At 46.6% G+C, this 22,435-nt stretch overlaps 1 protein-coding gene across 5 annotated transcripts in view; it reads left to right on the forward strand.

The window, feature by feature from the left end:
• kif26ba (kinesin family member 26Ba) overlaps positions 1-22,435 on the forward strand; it is a 395,022-nt gene that overhangs the window by 302,820 nt on the left and 69,767 nt on the right. For all 5 annotated transcript variants that reach the window (XM_072264804.1, XM_072264805.1, XM_072264806.1 and 2 more), the window contains 3 exons: positions 12,605-12,811; positions 16,193-16,286; positions 18,913-19,175. In XM_072264804.1, the coding sequence (XP_072120905.1) occupies positions 12,605-12,811; positions 16,193-16,286; positions 18,913-19,175 (564 nt within the window). The remainder of the gene's footprint in view (positions 1-12,604; positions 12,812-16,192; positions 16,287-18,912; positions 19,176-22,435) is intronic.

The raw sequence follows: 22,435 nt of genomic DNA on the forward strand, positions 1-22,435 counted from the left end.
GCAGGCCAGGCAGCATCTGTAGGAAGAGGTGCAGTCGACGTTTCAGGCCGAGACCCTTCGTCAGGACCACTTCGTCCTGACGAAGGGTCTCGGCCTGAAACGTCGACTGCACCTCTTCCTAGAGATGCTGCCTGGCCTGCTGCGTTCACCAGCAACTTTGATGTGTGTTGCTTTAACAGAGCAGGGTTTTATTATGCACTGACATACTGCACTGTGCACAATGCCAGTCAACAGGAATGCAGTTCCACAGATCATCTGACCATTGCTAGTGGGGATCTGTGCTAGTTTTTGGGTGAAATTAATCTGGTAACAATTTCTGAATGCCTACAATTTTGTTCTGCAAAGAGAGCCTTCTGTTCAGATTAATTAGAGGGGATACGCAAAGACAAAGGGAACTTGCCGTAAGACCATAATGCGCAGGGGCAGAATTATGCCATTCGGACCATCGAGTCTGCTGCTGCTTTCCATCATGGCTGATCTATTATCTCTCTCAACCCCGTTCTCCTGCCCTCTCCCCATAACCTTTGATGCCCTGACTGATCAAGAACCTCTGCTTTAAATATACCCAATGACTTGGCCTCCACAGCCAGCTGTGACAATGAATTCCACAGACTCACCGTCCTCTGGCTAAAAAAATCCCCCTCATCTCTGTTTAAGTTGACTTCCCTCTATTCTGAGGTTGTGCCTCTGGTCCTAGACACACTCACTATAGGAAACATCCTCTCCACATTCTATCTCGGCCTTTCAATATTTGATAAGTTTCAATGAGATGATCTCCCCTCATACTTCTAAACTCTGGCAAGTTATATAATCAGAAAGTACTGCAGCATAGAAATAGGCCTTTTGACCTATCTTGTCCATGCAAATATGATCTGCCTAGGCCCATCTACTTGCAACCAGACCATATCCTTCCTAACAATAGGAATTCTGCAGATGCTGGAAATTCAAGCAACACACATCAAGGTTGCTGGTAGACGCAGCAGGCCAGGCAACATCTATTGGAAGAGTTTCAGTCGACGTTTCAGGCCGAGACCCTTCGTCAGGACTAACTAATCCTTCCTAATCCTCCCGTCCGTGTATGTATTCAAACTTCTAAATTAACCCACATCTATCACTCTGCTGATAACTCATTCACACTCAACCACCCACTGAATGCAGACACCCCTTGCCCCATGCGGACACCCCCCGCCCCATGCAGATTCTCCTAAATATTTCATTTTTCACCCAAACCCATGTCTGCTAGTTCTAGTGTCATCCATTCTGGGGGGGGAGGGGGGTTGGAATTTGCATGCAATCACCCTATAGTTTATTTGCTGCCCATTGCCTTAGGGCAGCAATGAAGGTCCTCCATCTCTGGTGGTGTTCAGGGTTTCCTGTATCATGTCAGTAGTTTCCTCTTGGTTTTCACTGCTGTGAAAACTTAGTAGATGCATGGATATTAGGGATATGGAGGGCTATGGTCCTGCTGCAGGTCATTGGGAGCAGGCAGTTTAAATGGTTTCAGCATGACTAGATGGACCGAAAGGCCTCTTTCTGTTCTGCACTACTCTATGACTCTGTGCCTGTCAGTCGTGCAAGTCCCGGGTGGATACTCGGGAATACCATCGCACTCGGATGTAGAAGGAATCTTCACTGCTGTTTCCGTAACAATTTTGTTTGACCAGTCCGGGTTGTTTGCCCTGAGCTGAACCCCCAAACCTGGGGGACAGGTGGACCAATCTAAGTCTAGCATCTGCCCTTTGACCTGTTTGGCATGGGTGACCCTACCAAGAGCCGAAGCATAAAGCCCTGAGTCCTGCCAACGTAGCTCTCTGGTACATTGAGGCATGAAAGCCTCCAAACCCAACCACAAGGTTGTGGTCCTCTTGCAGGATTCACCCTATATGTACACAACGTAATTTAGCATAACTCTGTGAGATCTTCGTGAGTTCCTTTCAGAGCCTCAAGAAAGCCCCCAGAGATTCTGAAGTACAGAGTAAAAGGCACAAAAGTATCTTGCACATATCAAGCCCCACTCAGTACTGACTATGTCACCTTTTCTCTTTTGAAGTTAGTTGTGGGTTAAAATTGATGCTTTAAATTCCTGACAGGATTTGCCTTTCAGAGGAAAAGTAGAGCAGAATCCAACCCAGTTAGGAAGAAGTGGGAGATCAGGATGTTATCATAACAGGATGAGGAAAAATTGGAATAGGAATTGGTTTATTATTGTCACCTGTACCGAGAGAAAATGAAAATCTTGTTTTGCATACAGATCACATCGTTGCGCAGTGCATTGAGGTAGAACAAGATAAAATAATAACAGAATGCAAAATAAAGTGTAACAGGAGCAAAGAAAGTACCGTAAGGCAGACAATAAGGTGCAAGAGTCCAACTTATACTAGGAAACTATTTAAAAGTCTTATAATAGTCGGAGGATGGCGGGGTGGAGATAGGTATGTCTCTACCAAAGGAGGTGTGAGGCTGTCCTTCCCTCCGCTAGCCTGCAGGTCACCCTCAGGCAAGGTGTAGCCCCTGCTTAATCTCTCAATCAGGGTCAGGTGAAGCCGGTGGTGGATGGTCGTATGAACAGCTGGTGCATATCAGAAGTCCTCGTTATGTGATCACTGACGCCAGGCAGACTATCTCTGAAGAGCATTGACAATGGCTGGGGTCACCCATCTTGTAAAGACACTGCCCTGAAGAAGGCAATTGCAAACAGCCTCTGTAGAAAGATTTGCCAAGAACAGTCATGGTTATGGATAGATCATGTTCGCCCACGTTATGTGACACGGCAAAATGATGAAGATAATCGTGGGGTAGAAGCTACAGGGATTTGCAGGACAGTGTGCCAGCATTGAGAAAGTCTTCATGCTTCTGTTTTGTAGAATACCTCCCACCATTCACCATTTCTCTCCCCCCCCACCCCGTCATATACCAATCCCCAACTTCAATCCAAATCCCACCCTCCACACTCACAAAATAAAGTCAAGTGTTTCATAGAATACTTGGGAAAATTTAACCTTTGGCTAAGTTTAAACACCACCACGCTGTGGTGGGCAAAAGTCACGTGGTTGAATGTCTCTGTGCGTCACTGGAGTGACAGTACAAGGTCAGATATGGTGAACTGGGTTTATTCACACAAGCAGCAACTCGTGATCAAGTGCTGTCTGACTTTGCTTCTCATGAATGGTGTCACATGATCCCCGTCAAATGATTACATCTGCGTTCTGCCAAAATCCCACTTGACAGCACAAATCTCCAGTAATGCTTGGCTTCCTTTTTGCATTTATTGTCCAAGGTATCCTGACACATTTTCTGATCTTAAACATGTTGTGTCAGCATTTACATCAATCAGAGCTGTCATCACAAACAGTAGGAGTCAGCTACCTGATACCCTCCTCCCCCATTGTCTGCCCTGCTCCTCATAAACAACATGTCTGATCTCCCACTTCACTCCTTCATAGCCAAAGTTTCAAAGTAAGTTTATTATCAAAGTACATATACGTCACCATATACTACCCTGTGATACCCTTACCCAACACTATCCGGCACGTGTCCCCTTGGCATTACTACCATTGGGGAGGAGGTACAGGATCCTGAAGACCCACACTCAATATTTTAAGAAAAGCGTTCTCCCCTCTCCCATTAGATTCCTGATGTTCCATGAACCCACAAACACTATCTCATTATGCATCTTCATCATCATCACCATCATTATGAGTTGTATCGTATGACACGGGCGATCATAGTCTTTCTGAGACCATGATCGTTCTTGACAGATTTTTCTACAGAGGTGGTTTGCCATTGCCACCTTCTGGGCAGTGTCTTTACAAGACGGGTGTCCCCAGCCATTATCAATACTCTGTAGAGATCGTCTGCCTGGTGTCAATGGTTGCATAACCAGGACTTGTGATAAGCACCATCCACCACCTGCCCCCGTGGCTTCACATGCCCCTGACTGGGGAGATAAGCAGGTGCTACACCTTGCCCAAGGATGACTGGCAGGCTAGCGAAGGGAAGGAGCACTTTACACTTCCTCTGGCAGAGATGTATCTCCATCCCACCACCTAAACTGTGACTTATACTCTTTTTTTTCCTCTCTTGCATTGCACTGCTGCTGCAAAACAACAAATTCCACTATACACTGTATGTCAGAGGTAATAAACCTGATTCTGGTTTTGATTTGGAAATACTGAGCACTAAGCCTCTTGTGTTAAGAATTCTCAAGAGCTTGCTGGTAGTGAACGCTGGGCAGTGATGTAAACCTGTGACGACTCAGCACCATCTCATAGTCACAGAGCAATAGAGTGCAGAAACAGGCCCTTTGACCCATCTTGTCCATACCAACCCATTCTTCTGTCTAGCCCCATCGACTTGCCTCCAGACTATCACCCTCCCATCCGAGTGTAGATTTTCGTAATTAAAATGGCAAAACAAAATGTAATAGCTCCTTTATTGTTAACCGAACACAGAACATAAAGTGCGGTTAAAAAGCTTCACATCATCACGTCAGACCAGCCTCTTACAGTGAACCCCAACTCAGGGTCAGTGGCTGTGAATTATGCCAGCATTTCCACCCCTCATATTAACTCCCACATGTACCTGTCCAAACTTCTCTGAAATGTTAGAATTGAACTCACATCTATCAGTTCCCATGGCAGCCGGTTACGTGGCAGCCACTACCATCTGAAGATCCCCCTTGAATATTTCGCTTTTCACCATATCTCAGCTGTCATTTCTGGCCAGTCCTGGTCCTCTATCTCACTGTGAACTAAACAGTAAGCAGTGACGGTCCTGCTGCTCTTCTGCGGGACAAGTAGGTGGCTTCTGCAGAGGCCACTCTTACACTGGTAGTATATTATTTGTGTCCTGTGGGTAGGAACTCTGCAACTAGTGATTCGTTGAAAGCAAATACAGAGCACGTGAGAAAGCCGCTGTGCCCTCCTGCTCTCTGATTGTCATTCAATGGCAGTGGAAGGGGTCACAGGAACTTAATTCCCAGCATTGGCTTTCATCTTCTGCCAGCAGTTCAACTTGGCCACTGCAACTTCCTGTAAATATGGTGAACTAATAAAGAGTATTTCTCTGAGCCAGAAGGCATATATAAAAGGTGGAGGAGTCTAGGAAAAGAGGGCACAGCCTCAGCATAGAGGGGCGTCCATTTAAAACAGAGGGTGCAGAGAAATTTCTTTCGCTAGAGGGTGGTGAAGTTGTGGAATTTGTTATTACAGGCAGTTGTGGAAGCTAGGTCGTTGGGTGCATTTAAGGCGGAGATTGATAGGTTCTTGATTGGACATGGCATCAAAGGTTACGGGGAGAAGGCTGGGAAGTAGGGTTGAGGAGGGGGAAAATGGATCAGCCATGATTGAATGGCAGAGCAAACTCGATGGGCCAAGTAGCCTAATTCTGCTCCTGTGTCTTGTGGTCTTGTTATGGTCTCATACACACAGAGTGTGGTTGTAAGACAATAAAATCATAAGACACAGGAGCAGAATTAAGCCATTTGGCCCATTGTGTCTGCTCCACCATTCCATCATGGCTGATTTATTTTCCTTCTCAACCCCATTTTCCTGCCTTCTCCCCATATGCTTTGACATCCTGACTAATCAAGAACCTATCGACCTCTGCTTTAAATGTACTCAATGACTTGGCCTCCACAGCCGTCTGTGCCTTATCTCCTTACCTGCCCATCACCTCCCTCTGGTGCTCCTCTCCCTTTTCTTTCTTCCATGGCCATCTGTCCTCTTCTGTCAGATTCCCCCTTCTCCAGCCCTGCATCTCTTTCATCAGTCGACTTCCCAGCTCTTTACTTCACCCCTCCTCACCTCCCGGTTTCAGCTGTCACCTACCACCTTGTACTTCTTCCTCCCCTCCCCCCACCTTCTTGTCCTGACTTCTCATCATTTTCCCAGTCCTGATGAAGGGTCTCAGCCCGAAACATCGACTGTTTACTCTTTTCCATAGATGCTGCCTGACCTGCTGAGTTTCTCCTGCATGTTTGTGTGTGTTACTTTGGACTTCCAGCACCTGCAGATTGTCTGCTGTTTGTGTAGCATGTCTCCAACCTACTAATCCTAGCTAATACGTCTATGGACTATAGGAGGAAAATCTAGAGGAAACCTAAGTGATCACGGGGACAATGTATAAACCTCTTCCAGAGAAAAGCAGAAGTTGAACCCCAATCTTACAGCGGCGTTATAAAGTGTTACACTAGGCTCTATGATTGAGAGGAGGGTGTAGGTGGTGTTGGAAAGGTTGTCTTGCAGCCTTGGGACAAGGGAGTTCTCTGTGACCTCTCTGAGTGAAACCCGGAGGGGTCAGTGATAATAGCTAATGTGTCAGTAGACATCATATGTTTTCTCGCCTTAGCAGTGTTGCTGCACGCAGCCTCTGCTGGAGTAATGATGAGTAATTACCGGGCTGACTGTCCATTCGTCTTCAGTAAGTCGGTTTCCTTCGTCGATTAATTGATGATGGACCGATAGAGTTGTGGGATGGCTGAGTGGGTGCTCCATCGCTCCTGTTGCTTGTGAAGCTTGCTGTCTGGCTGGGAAGGGCTTGGGGATTGATTGATGAGTGACTGGACATGCAGGGCAGTGGAGGACCACCTGCTGTCCACCTAAATGAAGCCACGTGAATCGAACCCTGAAGTGAAATAACCAGGCAAGCAGGCAGACAGCTGAATAGGTGGTCCTCACTCTCCACCAAGCTGGCAGACGTCTGAGGTGAGGCCGTTGGAGAGGCTAACTCGGCCGGAAGACAGTGCCTCTCATTTCTGCAGCCTCTTCCACCTCCCGTCATGTGTTCCATCGGAAAAAGAAAGAGGGATTCAGCCCACTGATCCTGTAGTCTTCAGGAATTCTTGGGTTTGAGGTGTGCTGGCTCAACAGCAGTGTCACTTGAGGTCATATTTTGGTCAGTGTTAGAGTCACTCCATTTTGAGTGCGCTCAGCCAGACTGGTTCTGAAGCTGAAGCCGCAGTGTTGCATCTGCTGCCGTCAACAGAATATCACAGATTGGTCTAATCCACAAATTCAGGAAACTGACAAATAAAGAACTTGTTGAAAACTTGCCAGCTACAAAAAATAATGTGCATGGGCTCCCTGTTTTGTGTCTATCAGTCGCCTTAGACATTGGAATGTTTGGAATATTTGGTTTGAAGCACTGTGTGCTCATCAGGTGCCAGGAAATTCCAGGATTAGTCAGGCTGCCTAAAGATGTTAAACAACACACGATTTCCCCAGGTGACACTGGTTTTTCACAGGCAATGCTGGGTCTCACACAGATTATACTGGGTCTTACATACATGATACTGGGTCTCACACAGATGATACTGGGTCTCACACCGACGACGCTGGGTCTCACACAGTCGATACTGGGTCGCAATCAGACGACACTGAGTCTCACACAGACGACACTGGGTCTCACACAGATGACGCTGGGCCTCACACAGACGACACTGGGTCTCACACAGATGATACTGATCTCATATATATGGCATTGACTCTCACAGCAACCCTGGGTCTTGCAGGTACACTGATTCCCTTACAAACGGACACTGGGTGCCTCGCGGATAACACTGCATCTCTTGCCACTGTCTCGGGGCCTTCACACCCAACATTCAGGCGATAGGAATCTGTCACATTGACATCAAGTCTGCCGAACCTGGTGACATCTGCATCCTCCTGAGACAGCAACACCACCTGGTGAACCTTGTGGGTCTGATCTCTGTGAGGACAACATTTCTCTCAGATCCCTGGTGCAACTTAGGACAAGAGCATCGCATCCAAATGAGCTCTTGTCCTCCGCTAGTTACTAGTCTGGTTGTGGTGCTCAGGTTTGTGGGCAGTTGCTCTTGCCTCTGCTGCCAACAATCTGTAACTGAGATGGCACCAATACAGCTTAACCCCCTATTATATTGTTTCTGATCAAAGACTTTTGTTGAAGTAGGTGCTTTGTCTTTCTGACGTGCTGATAGAAGGGAGGCTTTGCTCTTAGACAAACACTTTAAACAAATGGCGTTCAAAGCATCTGGACGTCCTCTGATTGGCTGCTTGGGTGCTATTCACTGTTATGGGTGTTTCACTCTGGTGAGTATTTGATCTGCGTATAATTCTGTCTGAGTGAGCAGAAATTAAACACTTCTGATCCTTTTCATGTTTAACAATGCAACGTCCGTTGTAGTCATTGCTTCCAGCTGTTCTCTTGAATGTCGGCCTCCCCACCTTGCATGTGCACTTAAAGTCGAAAGAAGACCCATGGCACGCCACAGAGACAGAACCAGGTTCCAAGCCAGGAGACGGGCAATCTCTGAATGACACTCTGATCAGAGGTGGGGTTTAAGGTGGAAGAGAAGGTGGGCAGGTTTAGGAGGAGGGAGTGAAAGAGGGGTGAAGGCATTTGACCATGGTGGCTGTAGGAACAATAGCAGTAAGGTGGTGGAAGGAGGGAGAGATCAAAGCCTCTGTCCTCCTCCTCTCCACCATTTTGTCCTTCACCTGTGATCTTTGGAACTGCCAGTTTTCTGTGTGTCTGCCTCTCTTCAGTGCCTCCTTGAAGAGCAAATTTCAGAATCAGAATCAGGTTTTTATGACTGACAGGTTCAAAGTTCAAACTAAATTCATTATCAAAATGCATACAGTTTACGTCACCATATACAACTCTGGGATTCATTTTCTTGCAGGCATACTGATTAAGTCCAATAATCATAATAGAATCAATGAAAGACTGCATCAACAGGGCGGACAACCAGTGTGCACAAGACAGCAAACTGTGCAAAAAAAGAAAATAATAAAATAATAAATAAATAAATAAGCAATAAAATATCAAGATCATGAGATGAAGAGTCATTGAGTGTAAGTCTGTAGGTTGTGGAAACAGTTCAGTGATGGGGTGAGTGAAATTGAATGAAGATATCCCCTCTGGTTCAAGAACCTGATGGTTGAGGGGTGATAACTGTTCCTGAACCTGGTGGTGCGAGTCCTGAGGCTCCTGTACAGCAGTGAGAAGAAAGCATCTCCCAGGTGGTGGGGGTCCCTGATGATGGGTGGTACTTTCCTGCAACAACACTCCGTGTAGATGTGGTCAGTGGTTGGGCGGGCTTTACCTGCATCCACTACTTTTGTAGGATTTTCAGTTCAAGGGCATTGGTGTTGCCATACTAGGCTGTGATGTAGCCAGTCAAAGTAATCTCCACTATTGAAGTTTGTCCAAGTTTTAGATGTCATGCCTTATCTTTGCAAACTTTTAAGGAATTAGAGGCACTGCCGTGTTTTCTTTGTAATTGTACCTACGTGCTGTCACGAAATTTGTTCTTTTGTGGCAGCAATACAACACAAGACACAAAAGGTTACTGTAAGTTTCAATAAAAATTAATGTCAATAGTCTTTAGAGGAATAGAGAGGTAATATTCATGAGTTGATAAACCGTTCATTGATGTTCAGAAATCTAATAGTGGGGCGGGGAGGAAGAAACTCTTCTGAAAACATTGATGGTGGGTCTTAAGGCTCCCGTACCTCCTCCATGATGGTAGTTATGAGAAGAGGGCATAAACTGCCTCCTTTAAAATGGTTCTCCAATGGCCTCCTTTAATCTGTGTTCTTCCCAGAGGGAGCAGGGAAGACCTGCCTTTCCACTGCATGTAAGGTGAAGGGGGGAATGTTGAAAGGAGATGTGGGGGACAAGGTTTTTACACAGAGGCTGGTAGGTGCCAGGGGTGGTGGAAGCAGGTACAATTGTGGTGTTTAAGAGGCTGTTAGAGACACACAAATGTGTAGGGAATGGCAGGGTATAGATCAGTAGAAACTTAGTTTAATTTGGCGTTGTGTTCAGCACAGACATAGCAAGTCGAAGGGCCTGTTCCTGCTCTGTGCGGTTCTACGCTCTCTGCCTTTTGTAGGTGGTACATGTTTCAGAAGTAATACTCAAGGCAGAGATCAGTGCTGACGGGTAGACCATGACGTTTGTGCTAGTTTTGAGGTCTTGATCTTCTAAACGTTTTCCCCTCAGCCCCCTAAGGTTGTGCTGGCACTTTGAATTTCACCATCAAAGTCTACCTTCACCAAGAAGGGGCTCCCAGAATGTGGGAACTAGTTCCAGGGTTTGACCGTCAACTTTTCTTGTTGGGAGGGCGCGTAGGGAGCAATGTTGGTAGAGGACCTTTGTCTAATCAATGTTGGGTATAAGGCTCTTTCTCTGGTATGCTTTGCTGAAAGCATCAATGATGAATTGGAGTTAGATTCATAGAGTGCTACACCTTCATCTCTTCTAGTCCACACCAAATCGTTTATTCTGCCTTGTCCCATTGACCTGCACCTGGACCATATCCCTCCATACCCCTCTCTAAACTTCTCTTTAATGTTGCAATCGTACCCGAGTCCACCACCTCCACTGGCAGCTTGTTCCACTCTCTCATCACCTTCTGACCCAAGCTTGACCTCGATTGCTGAGGTCTGGCTTTCAGAGTGTAGCCACCATAGGCTGAACGGTGAACCTTCCGTTCTGAAGATTAGCTTCAACTTGGGCAGCTCGGAGCCTCCCTGCTTCTGAGTACAATAGGGGCGAACTCTTGCACTCGGAGCATTGTTGCAGAGGTCTGCAAAATCACAGGCTTCGCAAACCCACTAATGACTTGCAGTGGGAGAGACGGCCTCAACTCCCAAACTGAATAAAAAGCCAAACACAGAGTGAGTCCATTGTACTTTAGAGGGAACAGTGCCAGTTGGCTGGAAATGGTGCTCTCCCTCCTGCTCCCCTCAACCCTGAACACACAAACCTTCTTGGTAATCGTAACCGGTCCCCTTTTAGCTACTTTGATCAGCATTGAAATGCTGTGTCTGAAAGAAGGCAAATGGGCAACAGGAAATGGAGCATGAAGAAGCAGTTTTTAATCTTCTCAATTAATTTCTTGGCTCAGTCTTGAGGCAGTATTAAATGTCAGAGCTCTGACACAGAGTTTCCTCACTTGTTTACCATTTCATTTGGTGTCACAGCCTGCATCTGTTTCCTAAATGTACTTGATCTCTTCTGATCTTTCTCCTTCTAATTTTTTTTCTTCCCCCGCCATTTCTGCTCCTCTGAAAGCCTCCCACCAGTTTTTTTTTGATTTAGCTGGTACAGAATAGATGGGCCAAAGGGTCTGTTTCTGTGCTGTGGGGCTCTATGACTTCACAGCCAGTGAGGCCACTTTTGTGTAGGGTGTAGAGTGTCCAAGTTGTCTGATGCTCCAAGTTACACCATGGGGTCAATTAGTAATAATTAATTGCTTCCAGCTGGTAAGTATGGGGTTCCACCTGTAAGTCATTACCCTTGCAGTTGGCCAGTGAGTTATCAAAGGGAAAACCTCTTCATTCAGGATCAGGAGGGAGAGCCATGATGAAATTCTGGAATTCTGCAGGTCTGAAGTTGAAAGGTTGAATCTCCTTCCATGCTGCGTTGGTGAATGTGGACGGGGCTTCAGAGGAGGTCTCCATTCTCTCATCAAGTCCGTGAAATGCCAGGGAATCTCAGTGTTCACCCTCACCTCACTCGCTCTAGTGAGGGACAGAGACCAGCCAATAGTGTGAGATCCATACGCTACAGTCACCACGGTCCACAAAACGTTCTGCAGATGCTGGAAATCCAGAGTCATGCGCACAAAATGCTGGAGGAACTCAGCAGGTCGGGCAGCATCGATGGAGAGGAATAAACAGTCGACATTTTCGGCCGACAGAGTCCCGGCCCGAAACGTCCTCTGTTTATTCTTCTCCATAGATACTGTCTGACCTGCCAAAATCAGAATCAGAATCGGGTTTAATATCACTGACATACTATGTCGCAAAATTTGTCGCATCTGACAGCCCTGGGCCTCTATTCACTGTAATTCAGAAGAATGAGGGATGACCTCATTGAAACCTATCAAATGGTTTAAGGCCTTGATAGAGTGGACGTGGAGAGGATGTTTCCTATGGTGGGGGAGTCTAAGACCAGAGGACACGGCCTCGAAATAGAGAGGCATCCTTTTAGAACGGGGATGAATGGAATTTCTATCGCCCGGGAGTGGTGAATCTGTGGAATTCGTTGCCACAGCCAGATGTGGAAGCCAAATCTGTATGTATATTTAAAGTAGAGGTTGATAGATTCTTGATTGGTCAGGGCAGGAAGGGTTACAGGTGGAAGGCAGGAGATTGGGGATAAGCAAAACCGGATCAGCCATGATGAAATGGCGGAGCAGACTCGATGGGCCAAATAGCCTAATTCAATTCCTATGGTCCTATGGTAATAGGCAGGTGAGAGGAAGCAGACGGCCAGAGTGGAGAATAGAGGAAGGGGGCGTGGATTAGTTTACTGGAAGCATAAATCGATATTCATGTCATCAGGTTGGTGGGTACCCAGATGGAATATGCCCAATGTGTTGTTTTTCTTTGTGTGCAGTTTTTCATTAATTCTATTGAGATTCTTTGTATTTATGCCCTCAAGAAAATTAATCTCAGGGTAGTATATTGTGACATTTATGTACTTTGATAATAAAGTTACTTTTCAACTTTGAAAGGCAAATTTCTGGGCCGGCATTGGTTCATATAATAAGGTGTGTCAGGTGAAAGGCAATCTACGAGGCATTCAATGTGTCCCCTTCCTCTCCCCACAGGTAAAAGTCATGCTGCGAATCTGTCCGGCCTCCATGGGGGACTTGTCTGAATCCAGCTGCTTCTTCAAGGTGGACCCTCGTAAGAAGCAGATTACCCTGTATGACCCTCCGGTGAACGGGCTGCAGAACCCCTCTCAGAAGAGAGGCTGTCTAGTGCCGCCAAAGATGTTTGCCTTTGACGCCGTCTTCCCACAGGACTCTTCGCAGGTCAGTGTATTCACTGTCTACTTATGTGGCAGCCTTCCGAAATACCACTCATATTCCAAGCACCCGCCCCTCTTGTATCCTTCTGTCGCTGAGGCACGGGGGGGCCGGAGGGAGCGGGCTGCAAGAGCTATTGGCTGTTAGCCATATTCAACATGCTTTTCTGTGTCCATTTACTGGGACAACAGGGGTTCGTTCAAGCTTGTTTCTCTAACCCCGGCTGATCACCGACTCAGTGCCTCAGCTGGTAGTGCTGCAGCCCCACTGTACCAGGGAGCTGGCATCCAGCACTGGCTGTGCAGAGTTGCATGTCCTCTCTGTCACCCTCTGGGTTTCCCCCAGCTGCTCTGGTTTCCTCTCTTGTCCAAAGAGCTGGGAAGTGGGGTTCACCTGAAGCCCATGTTGAATTTCTATTTTCTTCCGACTGTCAAAAATGGTGAGCAGTCATTATTCCAAGATTTCAGATTATTTTAGCGTACAAACGCACAAATACTAAACTGTCTGTCTGTCTAGGTACCATATCCGATGCTGACTTTGGTGACCATTGTTTTCCATATAGATCTATCCTTCGTTTTTTGGACGACTTGCATTTCCTCGATGTGTAGCCACCTGGCTATGCTTTTGATGTACATAAGCCGAGGTCTTCCTCTAGGTTTGCTCCCCTCGATCTTTCCAGAGAGTATGAGTTTTTCTAGTTCATCTTTCCGCATGATGTGTCCTAGGAATCTGAGTTGTCTTTCTCTTATTGTTGGTATGAGTGATCGAACTGCTTGGGCTCTTCTGAGAACTTCTTCATTTGATGTGTGTGTGGTCCATGGTATTTTTAACATTTTCCTATAGAACCATAGTTCAGCTGCTTCTAGTCTCTTTTCCATTGCTGGAGAAATGGTCCAGAAATACTAAACTAACTAAATAAAAGGCTGAGAAACAGTGCCAAGAGGTGTGTAGAAAAAGAATAAAAATGCGCTTCTGAGAAGTCTATCACTTATATAGATAAGAGAAATTTCTTAGATGGAGATAAATTAGTTAATAGGCTACATAAAACAATTACATTATGTGGGTAATGTGATGATACTTAGCCAATGAAAAATGAGAAAGGTGATAAACCATTAGTTTAGCTGCTATACCGCTTTCTGCCAGAGAGTGTGAAAAGTACATGAGTTTGTTAAAAAATACAAATCCTTTAAAAAGTATTATTTAAAAAAGACAGTGGTTTCCAACACTACTTGGCTGATGTGGACACAAGGGCCTATGAGTTAAATGATTCTATAAAATGTGAAGCACATTTGATGAGCTGCGGACACCTGCTTATGTTTTTTACAGGGAGTCTGTGTGGAGAATCAAGGTAGGTGGAAAAAAAAGGCATTTTTGTTCCATTTTCTTTCCTTACAGTTGTAAAGGAGGCTATGAGGCCCAGTGAACCTGTCATGACTCCTGGAGTCCCTTGTCAGTCCCATTCCTCCACTCACCTGTCTAACCTATTCCGTACAGGCCCATCAACTGATTCACCTGCACACCTGGGGCAACTTAAAGGCGCCCAATTAAATGAACAGTCTCTGGGACAAGGGCGGAAACTGGAGTACCTGGGAGGGGGCACCAACACAGTCACAGTGAAAACGTGCAAACTCCACACAGCCAGCCAGTCAACCTCTGTTCCTCACTACCACCAATCTTCGTAATGAATGAACAGGAAACTTTGGAGAGACTCAGCAGGTCAGGAAGCCACGGTGGAAAGAGAAATGAAGGGACAGAAGCCCCTTTGAAATGGTACTTGTGTTTCCCACTCTCTTTCTCTCTGCACAGGGCTGGCACGTTAGCATAGTGGTTAGCACAACGCTTCACAGTACCAGCAACCCAGGTTCAATTCCTGCCACTGCCTATAAGGAGTTTGTACTTTCCCCCACCATGACTGCATGGGTTTCGTTCAGGTGCTCCAGATTCCACCCACAGTCAAAGATGTACCAGTTTGTAGGCTAATTGGCCATTGTAAATTGTCCCGTGATTAAGCTAGGATTAAATTGGGGATTGCTGGCTGGCTCAGCTCGAAGGGCAGAAGGTCCTATTCTATGCTGTATCTTGAAATAGATAGAGATAGAGAGAGAGAGAGTTCACAGACACACACACACGCACATTCACTTTCTGAGCTGATGGACATCGGCAGCATTTTTAAGATTGTCATTTTGTGGAGTGAACTAAATTTTCAAAACTAAGTTTAAAAAGGCAGAAGTGTGCAAGGTAAGAAGGTAATCAGACATCCCACCTCTCGCGGAAGTTCCGGGAGTCTCCCGCATATTAATAGTGGCTCCCTGATGCCTGCAAATTATATACAATATCACGGAAATCAATTTTTTGAGAGCGAGCAAGAGAGCGCGAGAGAGAAAGCAAAAGAGAAAGCATGAGAGCGACCACGAGAGAGAGAGAGAGAGCGAGCGAGAGCACGCCATGACAGAGTGTTCCAAAAGGAGAAAATATAAAACGTACGTCACCCCAGACTACCCTGAAGTGTACCCCTGCCTAATAGGAGTCAAAAATAATTACAGTGTTGCTCACTGCGCTGTTTGCAACAGTGACTTTTCTATTGCCCATGGTGGGTTAAGACTGTAAAAGACATGTTGAGGTGAGTTTAACAGGTGTCATTGGTTCATTAGCATAGCTAACGTTATTTAAACTAGCTGGCTGGCTGTTAAGGAGCTACTCTATTGCAAACATCCCACCTCTTCCAGAAGTCCTGCAAATTGATGGTGCTACCTCCCTGAAATGAGATTTTGCAGGGTGGAATGTCTGGGTAATAGGGGTGGGAGAAGGAGGAGGTAGAGCAACACATAAAATGCTGGAGGCCAAGAAGCATCTGAAATAAACAGACAATAAACAGGGAAATAAACAGTCAACGTTTTGGGCCGAGACTCTTTATCAAGACGGGAAAGGAAGGGTGAGGGGGCCAGGACAGGAAAGAGGGAGGAGGGGGAGGGAGTACAAGCTGGCAGGTGATAGGTGAAGCCAGGTGAGGGGAAGTAGGTGGGTGATAATTAAGAAGCTGGGAGGTGATAGGTAGACAAGTTAAAGGACTGCAGAAAAAATCTGATAGGAGAGGATGGAGGAAGGAGCTGAGGCACTGGGGGAGGTAATGGGCAGATAAGAAGAGAAGTGGTAAGGGGGGGGGCCAGAATGGGAAATGGAAATAGAGAGAAGAGGGGGAGGGGAAGAACCAATGTCTGCTGTTCAAAGGGCACATTCGCTCTGTGTTCCAAACTCAGAGCGTCATGTGGGGACACGTCAGCCTGAAATGTTGAGGAGTTCAGTCCAGTGTCGAAGTCAGCAGGGTTGCTGCCGTCAGTTTGTTGGGCTCCTGTGTAATCCTCTGTCACTCCTCTGTTTCCACTGTAGGCTGAAGTTTGTGCTGGGACTGTGGCAGAAGTCATCCAGTCCGTGGTGAATGGGGCTGACGGCTGCGTCTTCTGCTTTGGCCACACCAAACTAGGTTGGTTGACATTCTTACCAAGTGGCTTCAACTGTTCTCTGGCTCCTCAACCACCTTCTTCCCAAGACTTCCCTCACCCCACCCCTCAACTTGCTCCATCTGCCTCTCCATATTTTTACCTCTTTCTCTCTTTGCCTCCGCCTTTCGTTCTCTGTACTCTAGCCCCAGTCCCTTCCCCTACCTGGTTCTACCTGCTGGTCAATCCCCCAATTGCTTCGAACTTCTTCCTCACCACCCCTCCCTACTCCTCTCTGTGGCATCCATTTTGTCTCTCCATCTCAGTCCGGAAGCAGAGTTTCAATGTGAAATGCCAGCATTTCCTTTCCTTCCACAGGTGCTGCTCAACCCACTCAGCTATGTCTTCTTGTCTAATTCCTTCAGCCACGGCGGAATGATGCAGCAGACTTGATGGGCCGAGTGGCCTTCTGGTCTTATGGTTTCTTGTGCCTACAGATTAATGTCGGCTCTCAGTAAAGTTGATGAACAGAATGTTTCCCACACAGTACCGTGGATTAGTTCCCTCAGCAATAGCACTGGGCTGGGGTAAAAACCTAACACCACCTCCTCACTGAGAACATTTACAGGCAATTCGCCAGGTCAGTGCTGGTAGCAACTGTTCAGTGATTGCTTGGGGCATTTTGACAGTCCGCCCTCAGATAATGAGCAGCTAACCTGTTGTTCTGGTGCTGAGCAAAGGACAAAATAGCATGGAAGATACCTGGACAACTTTCTTCTCTTCTTTAAAATTCCTATGACTGTGTGTATTTCCTCTGGGTGCTCCAGTTTCCTCCCACAATCCAAAGATGTACCGGCTAGTAGGTCAACTTGGGGCATACTCAATAGGCTGAATGGCCTATTCTGCTCCTTTGTCTTATAGTCTTAATTGGTCATTATAAGTTGTCCTGTGACTAGGCTAGGGTTAACCAGGTAGGTTGTTGGGCAGCATTGCTCGATGGGCTGGAGGGGCCTGTTCCACATCATCTGAGTAGAGTAAAATAAAACAAATGCAATAATTCAAGTGCTTTCAAATCCCCTAAGAAAACAGGGGCTTCAGGTTTTGGACAACTGGCGAGACAGCGCCTGTGCAAATGTCTTTTGACTATTGCTATTTTACCGGCAGTTACAGTTACCCCTCAAGTTCCTGCTAAAATCTCTCCTCTCACACATTAACTCTTTGACCTCTAATTCTTTACTCCTCAAAACAGGGATAAAGAGTGAATGTGTTCCCCTACAGTCCTGTGCAAAACTCTTAAGCATATATATGTAGCTTGGTTGCCCAAGGCTTTTGCACAGTACTGTATTTATTATCTTCCCAGTTACCAAATAACACTTCATACTACTGAGCTAATACAAAGCTAAGTACTCTTATTTCTGCTTTCCAACCACCTTCCTATTTTAGTCAATAAATAGTACTGTGAAAAGACTCAGGTACCCTAACTATATATGTCCCCAAGACTCTTGCATAGTACTGTATCTTTTAAAAGCCACTTAGACTGGTACATGGATAGAAAAGGTTTAGAGTGGGGAGTTCCCAACCTTTTTTATGCTATGGACCCCTACCATTAGCCAAGGGGTCCATGGATTCCAGGTTAGGAACCCCTGGTTCAGAGGGATATGGGCCAAATATGGGTAAATGGGACTATCTTTGATGGCTATCTTGGTTGGCATGGACTAGATGGTCTGCTTGTGTGGGCACATGGCCAACTGGTTAAGGGATTTGGCTGGCGACCTGAAGGTCATGAGTTCGAGCCCCAGCCGAGGGAATGTGTTGTGTCCTTGAGCAAGGCACTTAATCACACATTGCTCTGTGATGACACTGGTGCCAAGCTGTAGGGGTCCTAATGCCCTTCCCTTGGACAACATTGGTGTCGTGGAGAGGGGAGACTTGGAGCATGGGCAACTGCTGGTCTTCCATACAACCTTGCCCAGGCCTGCGCCATGGAGAGTGAAGACTTTCCAGGCGCAGATCCATGGTCTCACAAGACTAACAGATGCCTTATAGAGCTTCCATGCTTTATAACTCTGTGACTCTATCTATGCCCTTCATGATTTCCTAAACTGTAATGCAATGGTATTTGCGTACTGTAGTCATCGTCATTATGTGCCATGTCGTATGATGTAGACGACCACGGTCTTTCCATGACCATGATTCTTCTTGACAAATTTTTCCACAGAAGTGGTTTGCCATTGCCTTCTTCTGGGCAGTGTCTTTACAAGATGAGTGACCCCAGCCATTATCAGTACTCTTCAGAGAGTGCCTGCCTAGAATCAGTGGTCGCTTAACCAGGGTTTGTGATACACACCAGCCGCTCAAACGGCCAGTCACCGTCTGCTCCCATGGTTTCACGTGATCCTGATCAGGGGGCTAAGCAAGTGTTGTACCTCACCCAAGCTAGTAGAGGGGAAGAGCGCCTTACGCGTCCTTTGGTAGAGATGTTTCTCCACCCGGCCACCAGTGAAATTCAACCTCATTAGTGCCTTCTTTTTCACAGAGAGGTCCGCATCACCACTGAAACATTCTGTGTTTAGCATAAATTGTGGGTGAATTTTGACTGTTGGAATTCTGTTGGACTGTATGAATCTGTCCCATGTTGTAATCTGAGCCCACTCTTTTGTGATGTGCCAGGGAAGTCGTACACAATGATTGGGAGAGATGACTCTATGCAGAACCTGGGTATCATCCCCTGTGCCATTTCCTGGCTTTTCAAACTGATTAACGAGAGGAAGGAGAAGACGGGAGCTCGTTTCTCAGTCCGGGTCTCGGCAGTCGAAGTGTGGGGGAAGGAAGAAAACCTGAAGGACCTACTGTCTGAGGTGGCCACAGGCAGTCTGCAGGACGGCCAGTCTCCTGGAGTCTACCTTTGTGAGGACCCCATCTGTGGCATGCAGGTAACGCAGTTTATTGTTCACTGCCCAAGGCCTTCTGAGACTTTTTAGAAGCAGGATTATTTCCTTCAAAAGTGGAGGCACGGGCAGCACCTTCAACGGCCATTAGTGTTGTGATTTGCCAAGGACTGGCATTGAGGACAGGTTTTGGATTATGTCCTCCCAAGGGTAAGAGAACTATGATGAAGATGCCCCCCCCACCTCCCGTGCTGCCCTTCCCCTCCCTTCCCAACACAGCCTGACTGAGGTGATAATGATGTAGTCCTTTTGCCACATCCTGATACAACCTCAGAACAGAGGGACGACCCCTCAGAACAGAGATGAGGAAGAATAGAATTTCTTTAGCCAGAGGATGGTGAATCTGTGGAATCCATTGCCAAAGACGGCTCTGGAGGCCAAGTCATTGAGTCTATATAAGGCCATGATTTATAGGTTTTTGACTGGTCAGGGGGATGAGGTTTATGGTAAGAAGGCAGGAGAATGGGGTTAAAAAAATCAGTCATGATTGAATGGCAGTGCAGGTTCAGTATGCCATATAGCCTACTCCTGGTATTTTCTTGCTTCTCATATTCTTATGGATGGGCAGAGTGGATGGATAAGTTATGGCAGGTGGATTATATAAGATGGAGGAATGTGAGAGGTCATTCACTTTGGCAGACAATGTAGAGGTTGGAAGATGTTGATCTTCAAGGAGATCTGGATTTCCCTGTACACAAATCAGGGCACGTTACCGTGCAGGTTAGGCTAACAGATGGCACGTTTGACATCTATTGGAAGAGGAATTGTGTGCAAGAGCATACAACATCTTATTGGAATTATACACCCAGTGGCTACTTTACTGGGTACTCTTTGTACCTCATAAAATGGCCACTGACTGTATGATTGTGGTCTTCTGCTGCTGTAGCCCATCCACTTCAAGGTTTGACATGTGTGTTCAGAGATGTCCTTCAGCACACCACTGTTGAAACGTGTGGTTATTTGAGTTGCTGTCACCTTCCTGCCAGCTTGAACCAGTCTGGTCATTCTTCTCTGACCAGTGTCATTAACAAGGCATTTTCACCCACAGACTGCTGCTCACTGTATGTTTTTGTTTTTCACGCCATTCTCTGTAAACTTTAGAGACTGTCGTGCATAAAAATCCCAGGAGATCAGCATCTTCTCAGATACTCAAACCACCCCATCTGGCACCAACACTCACTCCATAGTCAAAGTCACTTAGATCACATTTCTTCCCCATCCTGATGTTTGGTCTGAACGACAATTGAACCACGTCTGCATGCTTTTAGGCATTGAGTTGGTGCCACATGATTGACTGATACACACTAAGGAGCAGCTGTTCCTAGTAAAGTGGTCACTGGTGTATGGGATGCTGGTGAGACAACTTCTGGAATATTGTGGAAAAGAGTAAACAGTCGATATTTCAGGCCAACAGGACCCTTGATTAGGACTGGAAAAAAAAACACGATAAGTTAGAGCAAGAAGGTTTTTGTTGGGTGTAGGAAGAAGTGTTGGGGTCATCTACTGTAGCACTGCACCTGTGAGTCTGTTGGGGTCATCTCTGTATCCAGTGATCCCGGTGTGGCCTCCTGTATATCGGTGAGACCCGATGTAGTTTGGGAGACCGCTTCACCGAGCACCTATGTTCCGTCCACCAGGAAAAGCGAGATCTCCCGGTGGCCACCCACTTCAATTCTACTTCTCATTCCTTTTCTGACATGTCAGTCTGTGGCCTCCTCGACTGCCGCAACGAGGCCACACTGAGGATGGAGGAGCAGCACCTTATATTCTGTCTTGGTAGCCACCAACCTGATGGCATGAACATCGATTTCTCGAACTTGGGGTAATTGTTCCCCCTTTCACCATTCCCATTCCCGTTTCCCTCTCTCAACTCTCTCAAGTTATCTCCTTATATGCTCATCACCTCCCTCTGGTGCTCCTTCCCCTTTCCCTCCTTCCAGGGTCTTCTACCCTCTCCTCTCAGGTTCCCCCTTTTCCAGCCCTTTATCTCTTTCACCAATCAGCTTCCCAGCTCTTTACCCCTCCCTCTCTCCCGGTTTCACCTGTCGCCTACCACCTTGTACTTCTCCCTCCCCTCCCCTCACCTGCTTTCTCTAACCTCATTTTTCTCTCCAGTCCTGATGAAGGGTCTCTGCCAAAAACGTCAACTGTTTACTCTTTTCCCTAGATGCTGCCCAGCCCGCTGACTTCCTCCAGCGTTTTGTGTGTGTGTGTGTGTGTGTGTGTGTGTGTGTTGCTTGGATTTCCAGCATTTGCAGGTTTTCTCATCCTGAAATACTGTGTGCAGGTTTGGTCTCCCTGCCTCTGTAAGAATATACCTGCAATTGGAGGAGTGCATCATGGTTCACCAGGTTGATTCCTGGAACAGGGGAGTTGCCCTATATGGAGAGGTTAATTAGCCTGTGCCTATTCTCTCTCAAGAATGAGAGGTAATCTCTCTCAAATGTACAATGGTGGGGGGTGATTGATAAGTTCGTGGCCTAAGGTGGAAGGAAGGAGTCAATTTTAGAAAACTTAGCACATTTATTTTTCAACATAGTCCCCTCCTACATTTACACACTTAGTCCAGTGGTCGTGGAGCATACGGATCTTGGACCTCCAGAAAGTGTCCACAGCAGGGGTGATTGATAAGTTCATGGCCTAAGGTAGAAGGCGATGAGTCATACAGCCCTCGTTACATGCAGGTCAACTCTTTGAGTGATTATGCAGAAAGTTTGAAGTTAATAGCTCATCTCCTTCTACCTTAGGACACGAAGTTATCAATCACCCCTGCTGTGGACCCTTTCTGGAGGTCCAAGATCAGTATGTTCCACGGCCGCTGGACTAGGTGTGTAAATGTAGGAGGGGACTATGTTGAAAAATAAATATGCTAGCTTTTCTAAAATTGACTCCCTCTATCTTAGGCCACGAACTTATCAATCACCCGTCGTATTCTTGGCAGAGTAGGTGCAGAGAAGATGTTTCTCCTGGCTGGGCTGTCTGGGGTAAGGATCAGATTCAAAATGCAGGGTCAGCTGTCCAAAGTGAGACAAGAAGTAAACTCCACGCAGTGGTTGGTGACACTGTGGAGGCTCAGTAGGCATGTCTGAGGCAGAGATCGATAATGTTTTTGGTATTAGGGAAGTGAAGGGATGTGGGGATAATGCAGAACAGTAGGGATTGGCAGTGGATCTCATTGTCTGGTGGAGTGGGATTGAGGGACCAAGAGGCCTCCTTCTATTCTTCAAAAATGTGAAGAACTGAGC

This window comes from Mobula birostris, chromosome 8 (assembly GCF_030028105.1).
Source record: "Mobula birostris isolate sMobBir1 chromosome 8, sMobBir1.hap1, whole genome shotgun sequence".
NCBI classification, from domain to species: domain Eukaryota; kingdom Metazoa; phylum Chordata; class Chondrichthyes; order Myliobatiformes; family Myliobatidae; genus Mobula; species Mobula birostris.